We start from the raw sequence: 26,365 nt of genomic DNA, 5'->3' as shown, positions 1-26,365 counted from the left end.
TCTGCATGCACATTTAGCATTGTGCTTGTTGGTCATCTTTCTATTTATTTGTGCTACATGAATACAAGTTTTCTTTTGTCTTTCTATTTCCCTATTTTTTTTTGTGTTACTTGTACCTCCATCTGTGATTGCACCCTTGGACAATGGTGGACAACATGCACTTTTTCTTTATGCAGCTGTATACAGTAACTAATCTTGTAAACTGTTTGTGTTGTGCTCATTTATATTTACTTGTCGGATAATGCTTCTGTGAAATATCACCTATTGGAATGCATGGTGTAAATTGTTTGGGTATCCCAGTGATGCTGCATGAAGTTGGTTGATTGTGAAGCTTAACCAGTTAGGATGATCATAGAAGTTTGAGGCTGCGCTTATAGCTAGTCGCTATATTATGTTAACTCATCTTAAACCCATACCTTAAATGCACATTAATTACAAGATATGCAGAAAATCCTTGCATTTTTTCCTATGTATTGTTGTGGCTTTATGCAGTTGCTTTTTTGGCTATCTGAAAGGAAACAAAGCTGGTGAAAAATTTTGATCTAAGGATGTGCCAAACTATGCTCGAAAATAAAACTTTGATTCTTGTTAGAAACCATAAATTTCATTTTTCTTTTCCAATTTTCGGACCTTTAACAAAATGCTTTCTTCGATTTTTACACTTCATCTTAATCTTTTTGATTTACAAGCCCCTTAAGCTTTATAATGTTCTACTCATTATTTAATTAGATTTATCACCTAGAACATTTTTGCAAAAGAGTTTGAGGAGGATGAGGGCTGGAGCTGTTGGGAAGACACAGGGGTTTCATGAAGTTCCCTTTTTGATTTTTCTTAAATGCTTTTGGGGCACTCTGAAGCACGTGGTTTTTTTTCTGATGATTTTAAACAGCTATAGATGTTTAAAGACGATAAAGAATACTAGATTTGTGTGCTTGACTGCTTTTGTGTGTATATAAATAATGCTTCCTCCAAATGAAGTTTGGAGGAAATAGTCAGCTGTAGAGCTATGAAGCCTTTTGAATGCTGTATACAAGATCCTGAGCTAGGTGCTTGCTTGCACAAAGGATAGGGTTATATGCATGAAGCATTGGCTCTTCTCCAAAAGCGATATATAGCATTATGCATGGTTGGCTGTACTCCTGGTTCGATGTATACCAAACTGAATTAATGGAGAATTGGGATGGCTCGTCTTGTTGGCTTGGTAAATAGGCCGAACAAAATTAAAAAGGCCCATGGTTAGCCCATTGCCCATTTCATTAAATAGGTCGAACCTAATCCCCCTCGGTTTGTGCCTGTTGATTAAATAGCCGTACCACACCCTCAGTTCGTGATCACCCTCCCTCCTGGCTTGCATGAGAGGAGCACACCCTGTGCTCCCGTCCCGGCATTGAAACCTTACTTGTTTGCCATCATTGTCCTACCATGGATCCCTTAGGCCCTTCGTGCCCCCCCTCCCTCTCTCTCCCTTGTGCGGCCCTTTGAAACCCTTGCCTCCATTGTCGACACCCCCCTCCTCCTCCTCCTTTCGGCCTTTCTTTTGCTCCCCATCCTTTTTTGGCTACGACTGCCGGACTTGGGAGATCAACCAGGTGAGTCCCTCCTCCCCTCTCTCTCCCTTGCTCTCCCTCCCTCTCCTTCCTTTTCTCCCTCTCCTTCTCCCTGTCCCTCCTTCCTCTCCGGCCCTCTCCCTCTCCTTCCCCAGGGTTCTAGTATGCCATGGTTCGATAAGGTACAGACCGGTATTGCACCCTATGGTTGCCGGCCGGCACATTTGTCGATACTGTATAAATTTTAGATAATTTTAAGGAAGCTGGAGTTCCTTGCAAGTTTTTTTTTTGAGATGCCATATGATAAGACCATCTAATATTTCTTGTTATGAAATTTGATGGCTTTCTGAGGTATTAATTCAGATAACTTTATATTCTGCGACTTTAGTTAAAGTTCATGCTACTCATTGTGGGTTTACTATTGGTTCATTTGCTAATTAACTAGCTATTAGTAGGGTTATTTTATTTTTTCTTTTTGTTAAGATTGATTGTTGAATGTCTAGAACATATTGTATCCACCAACAAGCAGATCTCAAATCTCATTATGACTTGAAAGTAGGGTCTATACAACTACCATCAGTTTGTCGATAATAAAATTATACCATATAATGGGAATATGGGGCAGCAACTGAGCATGAAGTTTTCAATATACTAGTGATGTGGAATAACCTATGGATGGCCACTATGCGTCAGTGAACCTCAAGATCAAGGAAACTAGGGTATTGTATGATTATGGTATTGGCTGCCCCATTTTTGGAAAATGGGGCATAACTGAAGGATTATGGACGGTCAAGGGGTTACTTAAACTTGCCCTATAAAATAGTGAGTCCCTAGGGGTTCTAGAAACTTTAATATGGAGGTTTCATAGCAATAGAGAAGGGGTCTGATCAAGATCCGCGAAATCAATACAGAGAATTGTACTGATACATTACTGGTTCGGTATGATACGATCGGTACGATATGGACTGAAACAAGCTTCCAACACCTTCCAACACCTTTTTCCTCGCTCCAGCCATCATATCGTCTGAAATCTGGCGACAGGATTGGTATCAACATATGGGCAGTTTTGCTTGGTTTGGACTGGTATGTACTAATTTCATATGCTGAACTGAACCTAAGTATTGTATTGGTAACTTACTGGTATGGTGTGATATGGTCAGTATGGAGCTGTGCGGATGACCATGGGTCAGATGTTAAGCTATAATGATATTTAGAAGACTTTTTGTGCAGATATCTTAATGTGAGAGTTAGAAATATTAAGCAAGCTAGAGCTTGGCATGTGCAATGCACATGAGAGGTAGTCTGATTGTGATCCTTTATGTTCTTTGTTCTTATTCTTTTTAATGGTTGATTTTTTGATAAATACGTTGGGAGGTCTACTTCTCTTGTTTTGTCCCTCAGAGTAAGAACTGAACCATGTAAGTTATGGTTATTTAGGATAGGAATTGTTATAGAAGTGTGAAGATCAAGAAATGTGAAATGGAATAACTGAGAGCCTCATGAATAGAGAGGCACTTAGGAGATTCTGTTTATTTTAGATTCATAGAGAATAGTCCATCTTGGGGTAAAAGGATGAGCTAGGCTTCGATTAGAATCTTGAAGTTGGTTATTTGATAAAGAAGCTGTTGATCAATGGCCCAAATAAAATTATGTTTTCAGATTAATTTAGTCAACACGAAAGTAATTATGTGCTTGATATCAATTTAAGAGGGGATTATTGCTGTGGAAAATTAATGGATGCCACTTTACAACAAGTAACACAAATTGGTTGATCCAGGTACCAATTTGGTTTCCAAGTTGATTAGGCGTTGCTTATAATTTGTTTCTGTGGTAATTGACTTTAATGAATCCTAGTCTAATAATAACGCTAAATCAAACTTGTACCTTTGGGCTATATGAACCAGTATTGATATAAATTGGGATTATGGTTTATCTTGACCGAGATTGATAGTTGGAAAATTTTGAAAGAGTTGAGACTTGTTATCTCAGCTGGCATAGAATAAGTAATGCATCAACATATCAATTGGCAAGTATAATTAAAATAAGATTAACTAGGAAGCACTTGACAAGATTCCTCCTCCTGACTTTCGCCCTCTCACTTCTACTCCCTTATCCCTTAACCAACCAATCAACTGACCTCTTTGCCTGCACCTTTACTAGCCACCGCCATCTCTTTGGCAATTGCCACTAGCCATTTCTTTCTATTCCTCCATGAATAGCCTTTTTTTTCCTTTAACTTCCTCTATGCATCTTTACTCTCACTATCTGTGGCCCTTACCTTCTCTTCTAGATTGATCAAGCGCATTGGCCCCTTCCCATGAGTCTAATGCCTAGATTAGGCCACTAGTCACCACCCAGGGCCCTTGACTTTTGGACTTGGTTTTCATCATTTAGTGGTAAACCGACATTTAAAGCAAGTTTTGCAATTTGGGTACTAGCCCTAGGAGATTGATATGATATGGTTCGTATCGAACCGAACCATACCTATACACCATAAATATATGTTATTGTTTTTTTGTTTTCAAGGTTTTTAAGCTTCCTTTGTTTAATTTTGAGTGAAGAATAGGGTATTTTGAGTTCATTTGTGATGTTTAAATGCACTTTAATTTTGTACATTACATGCCTAAAGGAGGACATAGCTATATATGCATGTTAAATTCACTAAGTATAACATTTTCAATGTAAAAGACATATATTAAAAATTGGAAATGCAATATATATGCATCTTGTCAATTCCAAGTCGATTGTCGAGGTCCCTTATAAAAGTCTTGGTCACGCTCATAATTGGGTCCTGTGACTTCAGTCTTAGTATTGTGCTCACCTTGGATCTTAGAAGCTTGTATGTATTAGATAGCCATTTTGATAGTGCTGTTTTGACTGGTATAGTTGCAAAAATTGGACAAATGACCGACCATGGTCTTATCTAAAGTTTGACTGAGCTTGGGGAGGATAGTACCCACTTGAACATGTTGCATATCCACATGGGTCATAACTTGGTACGGAAGGATATGATTTAGTATAGGATGATGATCCTAAGTACCAAGGAGATCTTGATATGTCCAAGATTGCTCTCTCTTCTATTGCTTCTCTCTTACCTTGAAATAGAGGGAGAAAAGGGGACTGGATCCTTTTCTCCTCAATTATTGAGGCCTCGAACCGATTTGGGGTGCTTCTGCCCGATAAGGACCATTTCATAGGGTTTGGAAAAAATTGCGTACGGACCATGAACCATTCCGGTTCACAGTTGGTATAGTATGATATCGAGTGAATTGTTCGGTACGATATTACATACCTTGGTTTAAAGTACCATTACCTTATGTGTATAGTATAGTCCGATACACTACCATACCTACACAAGGTACCCTGTTGTTGTCGACACAATGGGAGCCAGTTGTTATACAATGTGTTAATACAGTATGGTATCGAAGGATGTATTGGTATTGGTACCTTAATTGTACTGCATGGTAAGTATGGACAAGGTATACAATACCAAATCGAGGCCCCTAGTATAGTCGGTAACATATGATATCAACCACGAACCTGAATGGTTCATGGTTTCAGTACATGTTTGTGCCTGAATTGGTGCGGATTGGTTCTTACGCTGAACAGCTGGGAAATGCCCGATTCTGAGTGGTTCGTCCCGTAAAGGCGTCGCATTGGTTTGGGGCATCAATTGTAGAGGGAGAGCGACCTTGATGCCTTTTTCTCCCCTGGATTCAAGGTAAGAGAGGAGAAAGAGGAGAAGACCAAGATAGGGAGAGAGTGAAAGGGTAAGTAGGAGGTTCGATCCAGATACTTCTCTTTTCCTTTTCTTTCTTCTATTACATGCCATAAATGGGAACATCTTGCCAAAATTTTGTATTGTGGTATGATTTCGTGATATATCCTAGTCTTAGATGTACACAATGGTACAACTTTTTTAGATTTTTGATAATTATTTTATTTTTATTAAAAATATTTTTTTTATAAAAAGATAGTAGAAAATAAAGGAGATGTTAGATTTTAAAAATTAGCATCATGCTCGTGGTTTAGCATTGCTATCTGCTATCTTATTTTTTGATAGAAATTTGTTTGATTTTTGGTATACTGATTGCTTCTAAAATAATACTAGATTAATTAGGTTACTAGTGTTTAATATGGACTTAAAGTATATGTAGTACCCCCTATCAGTGGTTACATTAGTTAGAATTAAAATTTACTTTTTGATTTTATTTAAATTAGATATTACTTAGATGTTAGTCACCCATTATAATGTCTTTGATTTATGAATATTGCACAGTAATATTATAAGTTATCAACACCATAGACCAAAGGGTATAGGGAGGATGAAGGTACATTCTTAGAGAGGGGTGTAGCCACCAGTAAGAAAAACTTTATCCAAGTACTATTCTACATCGGGGGTTGTTTGGGGCTTTATAGTTTAAGTTGCACTAGAACTCGAGTCATTTGTCAACTTAAGTTATAGTATTTGACTTATAAGAAAGCTTACTTGTGTTTGGAGGAGAGTCTTGTGAAAAGAGGGGCGAAATGGGAAGGATGGGAAAAAGAGGGGGTGTCGCCGTAGCCCATGGGTGGGGAGGAGGTAGAGGCGGAAGGGTTCGGGTAGAGGTGTGAGAGGGGCAATGTAGGAGGTCTTCTACGGTGCCAGGGGATGGGGCTAGCCAGATTGATGTAGGAACGGCCGCTAGATCCATAGCTAACTATTGCTTCCAAGACTCGTTCATGGATGACCACCAATACTCGCAAAGGACTAGACGGTCGTCGGGTTACAACAATACTCATGTCCATGATGTCTTATTTTGGAGCAAAGGCAGGGTAGTGTCGGGAGGCGGCCATGGTCATTGATAATTGTTGATTTTGGTGGGAGAGGTGGTTCGTAAAGGGTAAGGGTGGGTGGCAGCATGCTTGATGGACGGACACGCACGACGAGGAGGGCAAAGACATGCACGATGGATGTGTGGAGATGGGCTTTGCTTTTCTTTCAAATGGATAGAGAGGACTCCTACACCTATGGGAAGAGGGGGGGGGGGGGTGTAACAAGACTCAATCCATTAGAGGCGAGATGTCGGTGAGATAGGCTAGGAAGAGGTTTGGTGGTGCACGCTAGGGAGATTCGGCGGGAGGTGAACTTAGGATGGGGCGTCGAAGAGGAGGGAGATGATGACATGGGTTATGTACTAAGGCTTTGATTGAGATAGAACAAAAAGATTTTTTTTTTTTTAAATTAAGATACTATACGTGCGTTTAAGCAACTTGTCTTGCAGCCATTTTGATTGTGAGTCGACCTATTGAGTTGCAAATCGAAGAGCAACTCGAGTTACTATGTAATTTGAGTTGTAGGCTTCCAAATAGGTGGGCTGGCCTGTACTCGTAACTTAAGCTACATGCAGCCATGACTCTGAATAGCCCCTAGATCTTGTGAAGCGATGTGTTAACACAAATTGGGGGCGGATGGACAATGTCAGTATTTATCTTTGTAGCTGAATGGTGCTTTCATTGTAGTGGGACAACCCTATACTCGAGGAAATATGCAATCATGATCCTCTTGCAAATAGTCTCGATTATCGGGTGCAAGCGCAATTGGTTGATCATTGCATTGATCCACAACAAAAAAAAATGTTTGACTTAGAAGAGATGAAATGCATTGGTCTATGCACGCTCAACTCAACCTATAGCTGAGGTTCAAATGTCTTTAGCAAGAAGTTGATTTGAAGTATTGGAACCCACTCTACAATGATTTTATATATGATGAGGGTTTGATGATAGGTTGGCTTGGAGGTCAGCAAGCCAAGCTAGAGCTTGATGAGTCATGATCATCCCCTAGGCTAGTTGCTCTTATAGTCAAGCAGAGAACTGGGCAGTTCGACACATGCCATATCCATAGGTAGCCGATGCCCACCAACAGTAGCCATTACAAAGTTCAAGGAGAAGCCATTCAAGGTTACCATTTGGTTCAAAAACGGAGACATCAGATTGGAGAAGTGATGGATGTTGAGGAGATATCACCACTGCTAGTCAGGGAGCAGAGGTAGTAAGGGAGGCACAACCAGTCAGGGTAGTTTGCCTATTCGAGCCAACCAAGAGAGTCAGGGTGGTTGATTGAGCAAGAGTAAGAAGTCGGTGCCTCAAACATAGACTTAGGGATAGCAAAAGAAAAGAAGGCGGATCCATTGGAGAGAGTGGAGGAGCCAATTCATAGTGATTGAGACTATTGATCCTTCTATGACAGATTGCCTAGTTCATTTCATGTTATGATCAATGATGACAAGGGTGGACACAATGATCAGGGTGTTGGTGGCACATAATTCCCCTTGCTTACTCCATTCGCTTATGAGTCCCAGTTTGAGTATGCGATGCAGGATGGAGACCACATGCATAAGGCTGGAGAGGACAATATAGAATGCAGGCGGAGGGGTCCTAAACGTGGTGGATGTGATACCAATCTAGCTGATGAGGAGGTGGTGCATCTAGGGAGAATCTCGGATGTATCAGTACCCCCTTGGCACTCAGGATTAGAGGTGGAATCAGGTCGGGTTGGATATATGATAGATTCAAAATATGTCAACTTGAACCCGACTTGTTTCTTGAATGGGTCTAAAATCGAAATCGAAACTTAACCAAATAGGTAACCTAACCCAACATATAATGAGTTGAGTCAAGTTAGACCGGTTCAATGGTTAAGCAGTGCCACCACTACTTAGGATGATTATCTATACCGGATCATATACTCTTGGGCTGAGTTATGACCCATATTGTTATGCACGTTTGAATCTTTGTGTTCGAGTTGCTATCATCCTTCCTAGCCTAAATTAGACTAGCGATTAGACCTTGCTCGTTCCTTTTTAGATTTTTGTGATTGTGCTTCATGAAGCAGCAACATTAGCATGGCAGTTTAGTAGAGACATGTTATCGGGATCCTTGGTGGGCGTAATACCAAGGTTGAAGTCAAGTCTTAGGGCTCAATTACCAACATAATCAAGATGTGTATGAGGGACTGACAATTGACTTGGAATTTGACAGATGCTTGTATGTTCCATTTCCATTTTTTTTAATATAAGTATTTTACATTTTCAATGTTATACTTAGTTAATTTAACTTGTCTTATATAGTCAAGATATTTTCTAGGCATGTAATATAAAAAAAATTAAAGTATATTACATTTAAATATCAAAATGAACTTACAAGGTCCTATTTTCCACTCAAAATTAGATAAAGAATGTTCAATAACCCTGGAAAAAAAAACCATAAAAATGTATTTTTGTTGTGTAGCGGTATGGTTTGGTATGGTGTGGTATGGAAATGCTACCAAACTGTATGCTGTCCATTACCAAGACTGTAAACTTGCACACAAGTACTTGAATCCATGCGTGGAATCTAAATGCAAATGTAAAAAGGGAGGAGGGTGGAATGGAGGGAAAGCTGAGGGAGTGGGCTGAACTGAGAGATAGGAAAATAGAGGGAGGAGGTAGTCTGAAACTGCAGCTAATGGTGTACTTAGATCCATGGGTAAAACCCTTGAATATAAAACTATTGAGGGAGAGGAGGGTGCAGTGGAGGAAAAGCTGAGGGAGGGGGCTGAACTGGGAGTTTGGGAAAGTAGAGGGAGAAGACAGACTGAAAGTGTGGCTGATGGTTTCAAGATGTCGGTGATGGTGAGTGAGTTGAGGGTGTCTAAGTTTTTGCCTTTGGAGGGAGGCTGATCATATGAGCAGCTGATAACCACCTGCTGTCAAACATAAAAAATCTTTAAAAAACTATAAGAAACCAATTTTTAATATCTTGGCGAGTATATTGATATGGTACCAGCTGACATTTCTAGGTATATTGGCTTATATCAGCTGAGATAATATAGGCCAATTTTTTCATACCTTACTGGCGAGCGGCTGAGACCTTTACAAACCAAGATCTCATCCAAGATGGAAATCCTTGTGAGGTTTGGCTGCATTCTTGTGCTTCATGAGTTTACCATTTTTGCCTTCAGATGGTTATTGCATTAGCCAGATTAAACTATCACTTCAGTCTCAAGTTGTCATTGGTTCATTATGTTTCCTTGTTGCAAATGATTTAGATTTGCTGCCTTCTTCTATTTTCTGGCGCTATAATAGTAATGTCTCCAGTTTTTGGGATACAAGCATTGAAGTGGTGATTGCTTTATAGATAGTTCTTTAGCTATTAAATGGCCTGTTGTTCTGAAGTTCTATATTAAGCTAACGGTTTACTTCCCTCTTACTTGCAGATCAAGCTGCTCTTGAAACTGAGGCCAGAATTAGTCCTTTGATCAATGAGAAGAAAAAGTTGTTCAATGACTTGTTAACTGCCAAAGGTACTAATATATCTGTAAGCCTTCGATTGCATATATTGGAGAATGTGCCATTTCTTCTTTGTTTTTGATGGTTGAAATTTGTTTCATTGCTCTCACTGTCTCTTTCTTCTGGATCTGGCTTTCTGTTGTGGATGCAACATCTCAATTTCAGGAAATGTGAAGGTATTTTGTCGTGCAAGACCACTATTTGAAGATGAGGGCCCATCTATAGTTGAGTTTCCCGACGATTTTACCATCCGTGTAAACACTGGTGATGATTCTCTTACCAATCCCAAGAAGGATTATGAATTTGATAGGGTTTATGGGCCCCATGTTGGACAAGGTAAGAATCAGTTGCAATATTCTACTCTTGAGATGGTCACTTCTACTCCTTTTTTTCTGTCTTTTGTTAAAATTATATAGATGTCTCTTACTCTAGGCAATATTACTGTGCATTCTGTTTATCTGGCTTCTTGTAGCTGATTCCGTGATACAAACACTTTCAGGGGAAATTTTTCATGATGTTCAACCATTTGTACTGTCAGCCTTGGATGGATACAATGTTTCTGTATTTGCATATGGACAAAGTCGTTCCGGAAAAACACATACAATGGTTCCTCTCATACTCTACTGCCCTTCTTTTGATTTTTTCTCTTAGTCTTAGTTTTTTTCTTTTTCCACCTAATTTTTTCTTTTCTGAACCTATGCACTTCTTAATTTTCATTATCCTTGCCTGGATTCGGTTGTGGTCCTTTTATTACTTGGATTTGGTTGTATACTCTTGTTAGCTCATGTCTATTTTGCTTTATGTCTTGGTTGATCCTGTTGCATTATTTCGAAGTTTTTGTTTGTGTGCAATTTGTTTGGAGCTTGTTTGGTGAAAGATGCAATTATGATCCATAAGACAAATTATGTTGGCTCTTTTAAATGTTGATAATGCTAAAATTTTGAGCAAAAAAAATTCATGGACTTTGGGCATACTCTTCCTTTCTTACAATTCTTATGTGAAAATATTGAAAAAAAATCATATGTTCTTATTGTTTCTTTTAATATTTGTTTTATTGTATCATCCTTTCTGTAATATATAATTGTCTAGTATTTTACATTTTTACCTTTACTACTTCAATGTAGAGTCCATGGTCTGCTGTGCCGGTACCGGAACCGGATCGGTTGCCCGTCTGCATGGGTCGGTACAGGCTTACGCCGTGCCGTGCCGTGCCTGTACCGGCACAATAGAGGAGACGGGGGAGGAAAAGAGAGAGAGAAGGGGGAGAGAGGGAGGCCGACGCCTGGGCAGGAGGCGGGGCCGTGGCTGGGTCTCATGTTTCATTTGAAATAGGGGTCTGGCCGCTTTTTAATTTTGTGGCTCGAGCGTCGGCCTCCGACGGCCCTCTGCCACCTTCCGCCGGCCTCCCTTCCTCTTCCTCTCCCTCCCTTTGCTTGCTCTCTTTTCCTCTTTTTCCTTCTCCTTCTCTCCCTCCGACAACGGATTCGTTTCCGTTGCTAGAACCGTCCCAGTCCGCCGCTGGGACGATTCAGTATGATAGAAATCATACGGTTTGGGACGGTTCCGCCAACCCTGGTAGCGTCTATTCATTTTTCTCTAGTTAGATTTTTTAAATAAATAAATAGTAGTTACACCACTATATTTTGATATTTGGCTCATATACCGAATTGAACCTTGGTATTAGTACGACATCTTATCAGTACTGTATGGTTGGTATGGGGCACTAGGCAGACCTTGGTTGGTAGTAAGTCTATGTATAAGATATGGGCTTAGCGCTAATCCTTCATGCGAGCCAATTTGCCTATTGCGATTGAAATTGCACTTATACTCCGCCACTGCATAATAATTGAATACCCTAGCATATATGTCCTTGGTGGTTTTTCATTATATTGTATATGTACTCTCGTGGTGCCGACTTGAAAGCATCATCCCATAATCCCAACTTATGCCATGCTCTTGCTCCTGCTTTTTCCTCTCTAGATTCATTTCTGCAAATGTAACGAACACGTCATGCATTTTTATATAAATTCATAATTACTTAATTAATTATTTAAAATTGCTGAATTTACAATTTAATACAAAAAATCATTGAATTATTTCAGAAAATACTTCTATATTATTTGTACACGATACTTAATTTTATAATTTTATATTTTCAATATTTATTAATTAATCTTTATATAATAAATTGATATTTAATTATTAAATATATAGAAAATTAATTATAATTCAAATTAATGTAGAACCCTACTAGATGTGTCCATATTTATTTTTGTTTAAATCGAACATTATTTGAATAATTATTTAAAAATTAAAGAATTTATGTTGTAATGCAAAAAATAGCTAAATTACTTCAGAAAATGCTTCTACATTATCTATACATGCTACATTTTTAATGAGTTTTATAATTTTGAAATATTTTTTGATTAATTTTTAGTTAATAAATATCTAAAAAATTAATTTTAATTCCAGTTAGTGTAGTACCCTTAGTAGGGTGCTACATATATTGTTTTAGCTGATGGGTATGCGCAAATCACCATTTAATTTGGAATTTTATTTGAATTGGGGCTTAGATTTGTGCAACCCAAATTTAAATAAATTGCTACTAAATTGATTTAGCAAGTAGCATGCATGCCTCAAACATGCTACCAATTCTACAGAATTTTTTGAACATTATTTTATTTATTATTTTTTAATCCAAAAATATATGTTTAATCTAAAAATTTATATGATTAATGAGAAATCGTGGTTTCTTTGGTATTACTTAGAGCATCCTTTGATCTATAATATATCATGCCATCTTGCCAAAAGATAAAAATTTCGCATGATTTCCTCTCATTTTCCCTATTTTTGGCCTATTTTGAGCCTCAAAATGGTAAAAAATGGGAGAGGGAGAGACGAAGTTTTAAAGGAGGGAGGGATTATACCTTGATATTGGCTTCAATCTTGCAAGAATGTGGTGTGTTCTCCTCTTCTTGCTGAAATTAAAAAAAAAAATAGAGAGGAAGAAGCAGAGAAGGCAAAGAAGGCCTTCTCAGCCTCTCCTCTATTGTTGGGATAGGATGGGCACCGAACCGAGCAAGGCTGGGCAACTCTACTCAGTTTGGGTCTGTTCAGGCCGGTTCGGAGCTTGTACTAACCCGATATGCTGTCTTGTCCCTATTTTGACCTAGTACGGGTTGGTATGCCCCAAATCGGGTGTTTCGAGACGAGACGGCCAATCTTGGCCAAGGCCTATGTTGGTCCAAGGTGCTTACCATATAATACCAAATGTACTGTATCAAACCAGTAACGTATTAGTATCGTTCCCAGTATTGTTTTTACAAACCTTGGATGGTGCCGGCATCAAAAGTAAGATGTGGTATCATATGTTGGTATGGTTCAAGGGAGTGGACTAATACTGCTAGTCTGCTATCTTATTGGTCCGATACCACATGACAAGTTTAGAGTGGTTCTATATGATGCTTTAATCCATGCTTTCCCCCCTTTTCACTATATTTTTGTATCAATTGCCTAAGAGAAGAGATAGCTTGCATTGTTGACCTTTTTAGGCATGCATCAAATTTTTTTCTGAGAGACTATTGCCATTTTTTCATAGTGTTTATTTAGTTGTCCCTTTCCTATGACGCCATAGAGAGACTCAAGTTTAACTCCTTGATAACCATAGTATTCTGTATACCACCTTCATTATTATTTTTTATTTCAAAATCTTATTAAATAAGTAAGCAAGCCATGTTAACGAGAATCTTTCATAATTTTCCAAATCTCAACATGTATTTCATATACATCCTTTTCATAGCTACCTTCAATTTTATAAATAGTGCAAAATAAAAATAGACACTTCCCTTATCATGCTTCTTTGTGAAGATCTTTTTAGCAGAATTCTCTTTTAATTTCATTATCTTCACCAATATCCTGTCATCGTTACTTTTAATATATCCTACCTGATCAATATCCTTAGGTTTCCTCTCCTTACTTTTGTTGCTCCATAAATTTCAGTCTCATTCTCCTTTGAACCCAATTGGTCATATAAATTATTGTGTGCTACATATTGAAGCTTACTTTACATTTCTGTATCTTTTTTAGGCTCTTAACCTTTCAATATCTTTCAGTATGATTTGTGTCTTTCCATTGCTTAAAGCAAGTCTATTTTATCTTAATTGCATCTTGGACATTAATATTCGACTACCAAGTATCATTATGTTCATATCTTTTGCTCTTCTCTCTCCAAGAATATCTTTAGCTACTCTTTTGATACAATCGACAATCTGCTCCTACATTTTATTTGGCTCCGTACTTGAGTTCCAAATTTCCTCCTTTGATAATTTGCTCTTGAAAGGTTTTATATATGCTTCTTTTAAATTCCACCATCTTATCAGTAGGTATTTATTTATTTTTTTCTTCTTTTATTTAGTATATACATTTGAAACTACAAGTCTATGTTGTGCGATTATGCTTTTTGTCACGCCCCCAGATCCGAAGTCGTGAGATGGGGACATGGCAACTACCGGCATGCTCATAGGCACTTCCTTGCAAGCATGCAAGGCTTCCATCATGATATCATAAATAACATAGCGAAATAAAATTAGAGTAACTAAAATCCAAATTTTAATAATTAATAAATCCAAGAAATATCCAAGTATTTTTGTTCACTAGTCTTACATTAAATATTCTTTGAACACTAAATCAAAATAAGAACCTATAAAAATGTTTCCAATATTAAACTACAAAACTAATATTAGTGCTAGATATGTCGATACGTTCTGCTCTTGCCTCTAATTACACGTTTATAATAGTATCCTATTAGTGACTAATTTTTGAATCTATGAAGAAAAATGAAACCAATTAAGCTCAACAACCCAGTAAGTAATGAATACCTAACTAGATAATCCATCTAGTAAATTAAATATTTTTTTTGATAATAAGCATATAAACAAATCATTATAGTTTAATAAATAAATTTAGAATATCCAGTATTGTCAAATATTCCTAAATTCAATTTAAAATATAATGTTTTGAAGTAACAACCTTTTGACTATAACCATATTATCCTTATGGTAGGGTCTAAAGTACTTTTAATCCCTATGAAGTAGACCCATAGTACCGCACTTGACCCCTGTGGATTTGGTCCATGGTATCACACTTAACTCCTGCAGAGTGGGGTCCGTAGTACCGCATTTACCTCTGTGGAGTAGATCCATAGTAATATTAACCCCTATTGGAGTAGATCCCTATGAAGTAGATCCATAGCATTCAAGTCTCAGAATAGGTCAAAGTACCAATATTAACCCCTATTGATGGTGTTCAAAACATAGTTAGGCTGGGAGTCTAAATCCAAAACGTACCAGATCTCTTTATAGCATAACAATGTATACGTATTCCATATAAGAATTATAAAAGGCATGCATAAAACTTGGTAGTAAAAATATTACTTCCTGAACTACAAATTGTATTTTCTATTTGAAAACATAGTGCGGTAAAATTCATAAATTGCACGCAAATCAATTTGTAATTTATTTGATGCCAAAAATTGATATAAAAAAATTAATTGAAATATCGAGTTCAGGTGGATCATTACTTACCTTAGGAGCACAATTAGCAGATAAATCCGACTAATTCTGAAAATTTCCTTCAAAACCTAATATCCAAAATTATTTTTTTTATCAAAATATGGCCATGATAAATTCTAAAATAAAACTCTAAATCCTCAATTCCCCTAGAATCTAGACTAACCTAATAATTACTTGATATGATATTCAGTACGCCGAAATAACTTCGTACCGTATCATACCGATACAGTGCTAAGGACACCGGTACGGGGTTCGGTATCGAGGACCGCGAGGCATGCATATGATCCTAAGCCTGCATGGAAATTGATCAACCTAAAATCAAGTATATTATTTATTCAAAATAGTGTACATTTTAATTACTTTATTATGCTCATAGTTTTCAGATTAATATTTTTATGTCCCCGAAATGCATCATACAAAATTTAAATTATTGTATTATAGAGAATTTTAATTATCTGATTTTTATTGTGATTTATTGTACATCTTAAATAGCATATTTTTCAGTTTACAGAAATTAGTCCATATATTATATTATACAAACATAACAGCCAATAATCTGAAAATTGATATATAGATCTCCAGAAAAAATATTTTTCAGAAATTTTTGACCAGAACTCTATTTTATAGAAATACAAAAAGTATGATATTTTGAAATTTAGTTTACTTTGATTTATTGCACAAAAATTAATATGCATAATTTGTTATATCCAGAAATTAACTTTTTGAAATATAATATGCAGAAATCTTAAAAAAAAACTCAGCACAAATCCAGAAAACTAATTTTTAGAAATTAAGACAGATGAGAAATTCTATTATTTAGAAATTTTGAAGCTACATACTATATGCCAATTCCCCGTAAATTAATTTTCAGAAATTAAAAACAGATGCAGAAATTCTAATATTCAGAAATTCTGAAACTCAATACTATATGCAGAAATTTGGCTATACATTTAATTAATATTAAAAATATATAAAACTTTGCTTCTAGAACTCCAAGGACCGAATTGATATTGACTGTCTTCAAGACGTTCTAATTCATGAATTGCTAACCTCTGAAGTGAACTGCAGGAGGGCGTGATCATGGCTATGAAGCACAAAGAAATCTCCCAGCTTTGTATAGGGGTGCCCACGCTCTTCTACAGCTCAAGATATAAAAGCTTAGTATTATAATCCATCTGACTGCCCACTTATACAAGCACTCTAATTTCCTTTCAAAGATTCCTATGAACTCTCTCATAAAGCCTTTATATTGACTCAGTCACATGCTCAAAAGGATTCATTTTCAAACTCAAACACCCCCCATGAAAAGCAGGAGATGGGTTGTTCTCCAAGTTGACTGACATTGTAACTAAAGAACCCTGCCGCTCCATGTTTATCTCATGGTACATAAACTATTATGGCTGCTCCATAAAAATTCCTGCAACTATTGGTCACTTACCAATCCTGTTCAACTAGGACTGTTAATTTCTAATCCAACTAACTAATCTGAATACTAAGAGCCCAACTCCGACCACTTAAAACTTGAGACAAATTCCTAGAGATACTATCCTTGTACCGTTTACCCTGATCATTAACAAAATAGGAACATCCCTTACTTACATTGTTTAGCCTTTATATTTTTTAGCTGGTCAGGAAAGGTTTCCCATTTAAATTCCAAAACACTTCTATTCAGGCTGGAACAATATAGGAGTAACTCTCTAATGGACTTGGCTTATAATCCTAGTATAAGTAGAAAAAAACACATAGTTTTTTTTATATATATTAAAAGTTTCCACGTGTTACACTTTCCCTTGGTATTACCTATGTTATAGATTTGATCCACTTAAAGGTTACTAAATTTTATCTCTTCTTAAAATATGCATATGAAATTGCTATATTAAGCCATTATAATTTAATACTTGAATATCTCATTAAATTACTATCAACAAACCATGTCCACCATCTAACTCTCATATCCCATACCACTCGTCTTACGTGCCTATTTAGGTCACCACTTATGTCTCAATCCATTTAGTCTCCTTCCAAAATTGTTTTTTAATCATCTCCTTTCAACCCTACCTTAAGGTGATAACCACTAATTACATCAATAATCTCCTGATTTAAAACAATTTTAATTGCTCTTTTATCACTTATCCTTAGTACATCTATAATTTATCCTTCAATTCTTTATCTGCTTCATTCCTACTTAATTTCTCTTATTAACCTTCTCTCCATATAAAAGTCAACAACAATCATTAGTATCTCTAGACTGACCATCAAGGTTCACAATCTTGATACTGGGACTCCATACTAGTTAATCTTGGTGCAGTATCGATATGCTAATAGGGGGGTCGTTTGGCGTGCTGATATCAGTATCCCCCTCCCCCCCCTCCAAACCACATATCGGTTTTGTATCGATATGACAGGGTGTGCTCGATATGCATAGATAAGACGTACCATGCTTATCACCATTTCGTTTCATTCTTGTAAACAAGCAACATTTATTCTTGTGTCATACCTCTTTACTTTTCTAGTCAAAGTTAAAACAGCCCGAGTGATAAATCTAATCCTCCAGTTTGGCAAAAGTTTTTTACCTTCTTCTGGGTTTATGTGATGCAATTGTTTTGTCTACTTGGCCTCTGATCAGACACTATTGTGCAACATTTCCTTTTAGAAGGCTCCCAAAATCTACATATATCCTTGTTCATTTGTCACTACATCGATTGCATTGCAATGCATCACTTATAGGAGATGACCTAACTAACCTTACCCATTTCTTACCTCAACTAGTCACGTTGTTAGCATGTGCTTATGGGTGATGACGTAACAACCTATTCCACATAATCAGGTTATGTCATGGTGTTCTGGATAAAGCAGAGGATGCCTAACATTCAAGCACATCAGGTTTGGACACATTTCATAGTTGGACATATTATTTGTGATTTGCTATCATCCTGATGCCAACCCTATACACTGCTCACAATTCTCATTTGGGCTTGGGGATTGGCAATGATTGAGTTTATCACTAGAATATATGATTGATGAAAATTGAAGAATACACAAGGGCACCATATCTCAACCTTTGATTTGTTTATACTAGTTTATGAGCCTATATTGTTACATCTTTATAAGGAGTTAAAATCCTTATTTTGGATCAACTTGAGGTACTAGTGCCCAAATTTGGAATGTTACATAGCGAACAAGATAGATTGTTGTGCATCACCTGTAAGCAAGTCGCCGTACCGGTACCGAACCCCGTACCGATGCCGCACTAGTAATAGGCGTACCGAGTGTCGGTACGGTACGGTACGCTCGGTACCGACCGTACCGATATTGGTGTACCGATACGGTATCCATCCGGTACGGGTACCGGTATGCTCGTACCGACCGGTACAGCGACCTTGCCTGTAAGAATAGCTCTCTAGCAATTCTTAGCTTAGTTGCTTACTTTCGTACATCTATGGTAAACATACCAGATCGAACCACCTGGTTCAGTCGGTATTGTATTGTATCAACCACAAAATGGGAGTTTTGGTGGTCTTGGCACAAAATGGGAACAATTGCTTGGTTCTAAGTCCTTATTGATCCGAACCACTCAGAACCGAGCAGTTTGGAATATCTCAGCCTTGTAAGGGCCTGGTTTAAGCCCTTAACAACCCCTTCTTCTGATAATGGATGTGACAGAGGTCACTACACCCTTTTCTCCCTTTGTCTCACTTGTGAGCCAACTAGGAAATGAGAAACAAAGCAGAAAGAGAGAAGAAAGAGAAGAGAAAGGAGAGGAGAAAGAGAGGAGAGATTGGAAGGGTGAACAAGGGAGGGTTTAGGTTCTTAATTCACTAAGGGATATTGACATTTGATTTGGAATTGAGGAGATGCATATATGTTACAGTTTCAATTTTGTAATATAAGTACCTCACATTTTCAATGTTATACTGAGTTAATTTAACAAATTTTATATAATCAAACTATTCTTTAGTCATGTAACATAAAAAAAGTTAAATTATATTACATTTAAACATCAAAAACGAACTCCGAAAACCCTATTTTCCACTCAAAACTAAATAAAGGATGCTTAAAAACCTTGAAAACAAAAAAAAATGGTTTTTCCTTTTGTATACTACTTTGGGTCGGTATGGTACGTACAATACTATACCTTACTAGTCTCCCACTGGTACGATGCCCAGTACCATGACTACATATCTGAAGTGTATTGCCAATGGTGTTGGTTTGAGCATGGTTGTACTGTATTTCAGTAGTTATGTGGATGCATGCATACTTTGTAACACATGTATACATGTGTGCATAAACTATTAAAGTAGATGGCATCATGGCATATACACCTGGTTAGATAAATCACCTAACTGCGTCACATTGCAAGAAGGAATCTGAACAAATTATCATTTCAGATGATTTGGTTCCCTTTACTCGGATGGGCAAGAACTGCTATTTATTTGCCTTTGTTCTGCTTTAATAATCAAATGCGACAAGATGTGGGTTCCTTCAATGTTGAAAAATTCTTCATAAATGATGTAGAAAAGAATATATGATTCCCGGTATAGTTTTTATTCTTTCTGTAAAAGGAGGCGAGAATCATGGCACTATCTGATTAGATTCACTGCTTTTTTTGCATACTAAGATGGAAGTTGTTAGCAGGTATGTTTGGCAACAAGCTACCAATAGATGATTTGGTTGAACATTGATTTATTGTCGTTATTTTGGTTGCTGCATTGCAGTTAGATGTGGAGATCCAATTCGTAGTGTGAACTACCAATCAGACATTTAAATCAGTTTGTCATCCTTGCATAGAGGTGATGCTAATAATTCTTCATTGTTCTACTTCTAATTGATACCTCCAATGAGACATCAGCTGGGGGAGTTTCTATGGTCCAGATACCATGGGATGGTGGGGCATCCCACTATCTTGAGTGTCGGGATGAGAGAAGTCAAGAAATGGACTGAGACGGGACAAGACATCCACCATTCATGTGTTAGGATGTGGGGCATTCCTTTCCACGAAAACCGGGGACAGCCTCTCTTGCATTAGTTAAGACTGTTATGACAATAAAGTTCTATGCATTTCCTTAACTAATATAATTTAATCATGTTCCGTAGTAATCAGATTAATTCTGTTATTTAGAAGCCATTGATGTGCAGTTCTTGTTTATGAGTTTGCAATTAGCTAAGAAGTCAAGGAAATGGAAGGAGATGGAGACAAAAAATAAGAATCAAGATCTAAATTGAAGTTGGAACTGTGGGTCAAACCATGGCAGTTATATTTCCATGCACGTCCTGCAAAAGAATAAATCTTGGAAACCTCTGATTTGATAGACAATACAAAGCCCTATGAAATCTATATCATAAATTATTATTTTCTTCTTTTTTTAATATATGCTTATAGGTAGACTATAGCTATTCACATATACTTGCACATATGCTATTATTTTAGATTTCCTCAGTTGTTTTGTGTTAGTTAACTTTGTTCTTGTGGTATGACCTTCTCTTCCACCAAATCGGTACTTGTTAGTTGAAGCATGCCTAAGTTAGTAGCCTCATGCAACTTTGATTGTTCCAAATTCTGAGTTTTCCGATATAAAATGCATTTTGTCTGGCTTGCCAATGATAATTAAATTTGTTATGCAATTTCAAGGAAGGATCTAGCCATGAGCGTGGTTTGTACCAACGGGAGTTTTGAGGAGCTCTTTGATCTATCCAATTCAGATACCACATCCACAGCTCCAATATAATTTTTATGTTACGGCCTTTGAGCTTTACAATGAGCAGGTTTCTCGATTGTTCTCTTCATTGTGCTTCACTATAATGTGTGTCAACATGTTTAATATCATTCTATTGTATCAGCATTTTTTAATCAAACACATTATCCTTTTCAACCATATTTTTTACAACTGCTTACATTGTTCGCTTAGATTCCTGTGCATTTTCCCTTTATTGACATTATTTCTTGATGTTATTATGTTGCTTATTTGTGCTATCATGATAGGTTCAAGATTTGCTAGGAGAATCCATAAACAGCATATCGAGAATTCCATCGGTCCCCAAGATTCATTTGTGGAACTTGTGCAAGAGAAAGTTGATAATCCTTTGGACTTTTCTATGTTACTAAAGAGGCAATTCGAACCGAGGCAGAGATTCTGCAAGGCCACCGTGTCACATCTGTATGTAGATGAATAGTCTGAATTTGGTCTTTTTCTTTAATGATGAAAATCCTTTTATTTGTTAGTTTGCTAGAAGCTGTTCCTTTAGGTTTAGAGATTCTTGCATGAACCTTCTAAACCATGAGCGATGAAAGTTTTTTGCATGTGCTTTCTGTGCTTCTATGGGAAGCTTTAGTTTGAGAGGAGGGCATGAATTTATTGAAACCTTTAGGTCTGGTTGAATTCTCAGATTCCCCGAGATTGGGTGGGATGTATACTTATTCCTCCTGATGCATTTTTCGCATTTCTATTGTCGTTTGAGTGGTGTCTTGATTCTGGCATTGGGACGGGGATGTACTAAATATTTGTAACATGTTTTGTGACATTTGAAATGCTCTTCAACCAGTCTTCTCTTCTGATGTTGAACTTATTTGTTTATTTTTTCGCTTTATTTATTTACTTATTTATTTATCCTAGCTTTGCCTCTGCTTGCTATTGCCTGGTTTATTGTGTTTATCTTTGGCTCTTGCTGTGTTTTTTTTTTTATAATTTGCTAGCCCATGAATTTGGCGCCCATGGTTAGTTTCTATGGCCATATTGTTCTAAAATTTGTAATATTGGATCGCCTTAAAAATATATGCAGCTTTTTTGAGACTTGCTATGCTTATTATTTTCAGGGTTGTCACCATTCATATACACTATACCAATAGCATCACTAGGGGAAAGTTTGTACAGCAAGCTTTCTCTTGTAGATTTACCTGGAAGTGAGTGCTTACATGTGGAAGATGCTAGAGGGGATCATGTAACAGACCTTTTGCATGTATCAAAATCACTTTCTGCGTAAGTGTTGGTATATAATATCTTTCTTTGCTGTAATTTGTCTAGTTTCCACTGGTATTCTTGTTTCTTCTGAATATTTGGAGAAGACTTGCTTTTTTGAATTTTGATTAATTGTTACTGATATTTTAGCTATTGCATATTTTTATCTTTAACAGATATCATTTCCATGTTGTCTGCATAATTAGCTCTGAATATGGAATGACAAGCATGTGCACTGCCTACTGAATTCTGACATTTTTTTTTTTCACAGAGTCATGTTTTTCTTTTGCTGGTTGTTATGATACATCTCTATGTTTTGGTGTTGTTCTGTGCTTCTGCTTGACATGAAAATTTTGTAAAATTAACAAATCTGGTGATGAATTGAACTTCTATCTTCCTCACTGTCTCTTCTGAAACCTTTCTTCCTATATAATTTTGATTCTTTTTCAGTTCTATCCTTCCAAATCCTAAGCTTGTATTTGACAAAACGATCATTAACTTTCCAATTCCAAATCCTTGGCGTGCTCCTCAAAAAAAGAAAAAAAAGGAAAAATGGCGTAAAAGAGAAACTACTTCCTTGATGGTTTTCCTCCCTGCAGTATTTCCTATTATCATACTAATTTGTACTTCGACAGTTTAAGCATAACCAAATATATGGATTTGCAAATCTGGTAAACATTAGAATCACATATTAATCCTTAAAATGGTTGACTTTAAAATTAGGCTCAACAATCTCTCTTATTGAAAGGCTAAAACTCACTTACTGTACTGTTGTCTCTTAAAATCTTATAACTTGTGTTTCAGATTCAGAAAGAAATTCCGTAAATTGACCTTTGGCCTTGTGCTACCTTAAACTTGCACAAAAGATCCTAGTCGTCCATTACCTTCTTACATAATCCATGCTTCATTTGATTTGAAGTTTTGCTCCATTTTTTCCTTATTACAATACATTTTAGCACTAGAAGTTGAAAATATGAACAAACACTGAATTGATGACATCTTCGTACATTATTTTCCTAAACACTGTGCTGTTTGAAGATTATTTGAAGGGTCTTATGTAGAAATGTTTAACCATAGTGAATCCACTGTCAGGTTCAGGTTAATGTTGATGATGGAACCTCACCACCTAGAATAATTGGCATCTTGCAGAAAATCTTAACTAGTCTTCTATAAGCTGGTAGAAGATAGTTTTTTAATGATTTAATTTCTCTTGGATTCGTCTCGGGATGCTTGTCACTAATAGTCTAATGGATTTTTTGAAAAATCATAACATGATGTAAAAAATCATGCCATGTTGTCTGGTGTTATAATTGGATCAGACCATTTGGCTGGATCAAGTTCTATAAGTGCTATCAATTATACCTTCTTTAGTTTAAAGCTTGGATGGTCTGCTAAGTAAATTATTCATATTGATGGACCATTTAGTTTCAAGCAAACCAACCAGATGAATAGTAGAAGAAATAGGAATGTAACTGATTATGGTGGAGTCTAGGATAAAAAAGAATTTTTCTCTTTCTTTTTTTTTTTTGGGGGGGGGGGGGATGGGTGGGGGGTGTGGTTGTGGGTGGTAGTTTGCTAAAGCTTTTGATTTTCTCAACTCTCAAGAAGTCTTCTCCTATTTGCAAGGATTGAAGTATCACATATTGTGCTCATGCTGGTCAGGGCCAGCGGTATGCATGTTGCACTATGTTTATGGGGCTCAAAATAAACTAGGCCGAGCTTTAGGCAGTTTAGGTTTGATATGGCTGCATTAGAGGGGAATTAAGGTTCGATTGAGCTTAAGATGAGCTCAAGTATGAATATCAGTGTAACTTGGACATGGGACATTGATGTCAGGTGTCCTAAAGAATCTGACATGGCAGCTCCAAAAATTAAAACATGGGTACATGGTGCATGTGGTGTTTGTATATTATATACATTATATAATATATGTTATATGTAGCAAATATATATAAATATATAGAAAAAATGATGTATACCTGGTTCTTTATGCTCATTATTGAAAAGGATATAAAATAGGTTATTCGATGAATAAGGAGAGTGGAACTGGCATTTTGGTTTTTAGTTATTGAATCTCTTCACTGACGAGGGTAAAAATAGTAATTTCAGTGAATAAAAAGGGCAAAACTGGTGTTTTGGCTATAAAGCACTTTAATCCAAAAGTGCTCACACCCTTCTTGGGTGCAGTCATCGCTTTTCCCCCTTTGGTCTCGGTCCTTCGAACAATGTTCACTCCTTCCCCTCCTTGGCCTTAGTTTATGCCTAAACAAAACAGGAGTAGATTGTAATTAGAGGATAGAGAAAGAGGGAGAAAGGGGAGAAGAGTGCTCAATGGTGCAAGGCTTGGAGACAATGATGAGAAAGATATGCAAACAGTTGCCCGAACTTTCTCTAATTTCTTATTCCTTCCTTTTGGGGTTTCTCTCTCATTTCTACTTATTTCGCAAACTGCTTTTTTTTTTTGGCTTGGCTCTATCAAGGACTGTTCTGCCCATTCCGAACCATACCGGTGGCTTGCCGGTACGGTTCTGCCCGTTTCGAACCATACCGGTGGCTTGCCGGTACGGTTCTGCCCGTTCCGAACCATACCGGTGGCTTGCCGGCACGGTGGGCCGGTTGCCGGGGTGCCCGGTTCTGCGCCGTTCCGAACCATACCGGTGGCTTGCCGGTACGGTTCCGACTTTGAAACCAGTTCGCTACCGGAGCCGGAGAAGACGACGAGAGAGAGCGAGTGGAGGGAGGAGCATTGCGGACGCCTGCGGAGGGCTGCGAGGGCGCGGCGGAGGCTGTGATTGCTTCTCCTGTTTCTTTTGAAACAAGGGATGTAGCCGTGGAAAAAAAAATTATAAATTTTTAAGTGAAGTCGGCATGTGATTTGCTGACTTCACTTAAAAATTTTCAAATTTTTTTCGAAATAGTGGACATGGCCGCGGCCTCGGCCTCCTCCACGCCCTTGTGGCCTCTGCTGGCCCCTTGTGGCCCTCTGCAGGCGTCGCGGCCTATCCTTCTCTCTCCCCCCTTGCTCGCTCTCTCTTTTTCTTCTCCTTCTCCGGCTTTGGCTGGTTTTCTTTCAGTACGGGCTCGGTACCAAACCTACCGAACCAGACCGGGTGCCGACCAGTACGACACCTGGTACCGGTTCGACAATCCTTGGGCTCTATACAGTTGAGCCATAATATGCACAGCTAGCACTAATAGGAGATTGCATATCTTACCTCATAAAAAGAAATTGCATATTTCATATATAATAAGCCTATTATAGAGCTGTATATTATTGCATACAATCATGTAACTATTCAAGGAGGTCAAAATTGTCATTTACCTCTTGATCCTTTTTTCACAAACAAAAATCCGTTTTTTGGATAAATTTTGGTATTGACATTCTCAATGAAATTGAAATGGTTGAGTTTATATACTATATGCAATATTGTAAATATTCATATAGGAGGTCACTGATAGATTTTGCTTAAAATTTTCCTTCATTTGACAAATTTGTAAGTATAAGGGATACAGCTAAAAATTAAATCCAATTCCTTTTCTGTAGGTAATGTCTGAGTTGTCTACGAATTTCACTTTCTGTTTATTCTCATATCTGATTTGTTATTTGTTTTTGTTGTTTTTTAATTGCAAAGTTCATAATTTAGGACTTACGAACATTTGTTAGAATCTTTTCTAAGATACATGACTCTGGATTTGAAGGCAAAAACAATTTATCTAAAACATGATATCTCTCAAAAATTTGATGGCAAGATAAAATAAGGTGTTGTGGTTTAAAATGGTTTGATCAATTTCTTTCGTGACCAGGATTACTGATTCAACATGCAGTATTTGTACAGTGCTGTATAATTTTAATTTTTTCAGAGAAGTTTACCATTTAAAATTATAATGGGAGGATGGAGTGGTGCAAACGTTAAAATGCTCTAAGTCTGTTTGGTTTTATTAAAATGCTTTTCTTTTCAGTTGGAGATATTCTAAAATTCGCGAGC

The 26,365-nt window shown here is 37.2% G+C and overlaps 1 protein-coding gene across 1 annotated transcript in view; it reads left to right on the top strand.

Moving 5' to 3' along the window:
* LOC120103811 (kinesin-like protein KIN-14L) overlaps positions 1-26,365 on the top strand; it is an 81,574-nt gene that overhangs the window by 7,931 nt on the left and 47,278 nt on the right. Inside the window, 10 exon segments of the mRNA XM_039120425.1 lie at positions 9,784-9,870; positions 10,022-10,192; positions 10,356-10,462; positions 21,056-21,091; positions 21,093-21,143; positions 21,145-21,189; positions 21,407-21,449; positions 21,452-21,581; positions 22,238-22,277; positions 22,279-22,400. Coding sequence (XP_038976353.1) covers positions 9,784-9,870; positions 10,022-10,192; positions 10,356-10,462; positions 21,056-21,091; positions 21,093-21,143; positions 21,145-21,189; positions 21,407-21,449; positions 21,452-21,581; positions 22,238-22,277; positions 22,279-22,400 — 832 coding nt within the window.

Source organism: Phoenix dactylifera, unplaced genomic scaffold (genome assembly GCF_009389715.1).
Source record: "Phoenix dactylifera cultivar Barhee BC4 unplaced genomic scaffold, palm_55x_up_171113_PBpolish2nd_filt_p 000802F, whole genome shotgun sequence".
NCBI lineage: Eukaryota > Viridiplantae > Streptophyta > Magnoliopsida > Arecales > Arecaceae > Phoenix > Phoenix dactylifera.
Note: the sequence above shows the minus strand (reverse complement) of the source record. Positions and strands in the feature narration are given on the sequence as shown.